The sequence below is a fragment of the Pseudomyrmex gracilis genome, unplaced genomic scaffold (genome assembly GCF_002006095.1).
Source record: "Pseudomyrmex gracilis isolate BER0280 unplaced genomic scaffold, ASM200609v1 scaffold_1639, whole genome shotgun sequence".
Taxonomy (NCBI): Eukaryota; Metazoa; Arthropoda; class Insecta; order Hymenoptera; family Formicidae; genus Pseudomyrmex; species Pseudomyrmex gracilis.
This window is the reverse complement of record NW_018022223.1, coordinates 1019-2283: the sequence shown is the minus strand read 5'-3', so window position 1 is coordinate 2283 and position 1265 is coordinate 1019. Positions and strand designations below refer to the sequence as shown.

General features: G+C 30.1%; 1 protein-coding gene across 1 annotated transcript in view; it reads right to left on the bottom strand.

Moving 5' to 3' along the window:
* Positions 1-1046, bottom strand: part of LOC109862340 — a 1954-nt gene extending 908 nt beyond the window's left edge. The window contains exons 1-2 of the mRNA XM_020442368.1: positions 920-1046; positions 684-840 (exon numbers count right to left, since the gene is read on the bottom strand). Coding sequence (XP_020297957.1) covers positions 684-840; positions 920-1041 — 279 coding nt within the window. The 5' untranslated portion in view covers positions 1042-1046. The remainder of the gene's footprint in view (positions 1-683; positions 841-919) is intronic.
* Between the last annotated feature and the right edge of the window lie 219 nt (positions 1047-1265).

Here is a 1265-nt window from a genome sequence, read left to right as displayed (position 1 = left end):
TAATGTGAAAACAAAACACTGGTATTATAATATTAGTACATATATTACATGTATGCACATACATTACATATATACATATAATACATATATTACGAATATTATTAAAAACTAATTAGAGGATATAGGCCAATGAGAGCATATAAACACAGTTGATGTAATGTTGATTATTTAGTAATTTCTTATTCTATTACCATTATTCTTGATCGACGTTTGTCTTTTTTNAAATTCTTATATAATAACAAACCGCTGAGATCAATTATGGTCAGTTCTGTTTTTTAAAGGCAAGATCATGGTCAGGAGGTGTTATTTTTAGTCAACGCAACGACGATCCTGTCTTTTTAAAGTGATAACAGCAACTTAATGTGATTAGAGCGCGTGATTCAAGTTGCTGGTATCACTTGGTAAAGACAGGATCGTTGTTGCGTTGATTGAAATTTACACCTGACCATAATTAATCCCAGCAATTTGTTAGTATATAAGGATTTTGAAAAAGACCGAATACGACGGTCGAAACGTCAATCAAGAATAATGTTAATAGAATAATAAATTACTAAATAATCAACACTACATCAACCGTGTTTATATGCTCTTATTGGTTGATATTCTCAAAGTATTTATAAAATTCGGAGCATCACATACTTTATTCAGATTTATTACTGACAACCTTACTGGAACTTTTATACCTTTCTTTCTGTTTGCTGATTGTTTCTTTCATGATACATCTTGTTCCTCAAACAGTACTCTTTTTTTATAACTTTCTTCGCATATATGACATGTGTAGTAAACACGAATTCCATATTTATCTTCCAGTATTTGTGACTCGAAAACATTACCACACATCTTAAAAAGAATAATACATATTATATTCACTTTAAGAAATCAGTGCAGTATATTTTATTAATACATTCGGAAAACGTACTTGGCACTTAAAAGGGTACTTAAAATGACGTTTGATATGGATTTGTAGATTTGTCTTGGTTTTGAAAGTTTGATCGCATATGGCACAGTTGAACGGACGGAACGATGAATGAACTGCTTCATGTTCAGTTGAACTCTGTTTTGTACTTAAACGTTTACCACATACCTTAAAAAGAATAATACACATTGTCATTTTGAGAACTCAATACGGAAAATATTTGATGAATACAATCGAAAAACATACTTGGTTTTTAGAAGGTTTCTCAGAATCAGAATAATGACATTTAAAATGGTTTAGTAGATTTGCCTTAGTTTTAAACATTTTATCGCATATATCACATTCATAC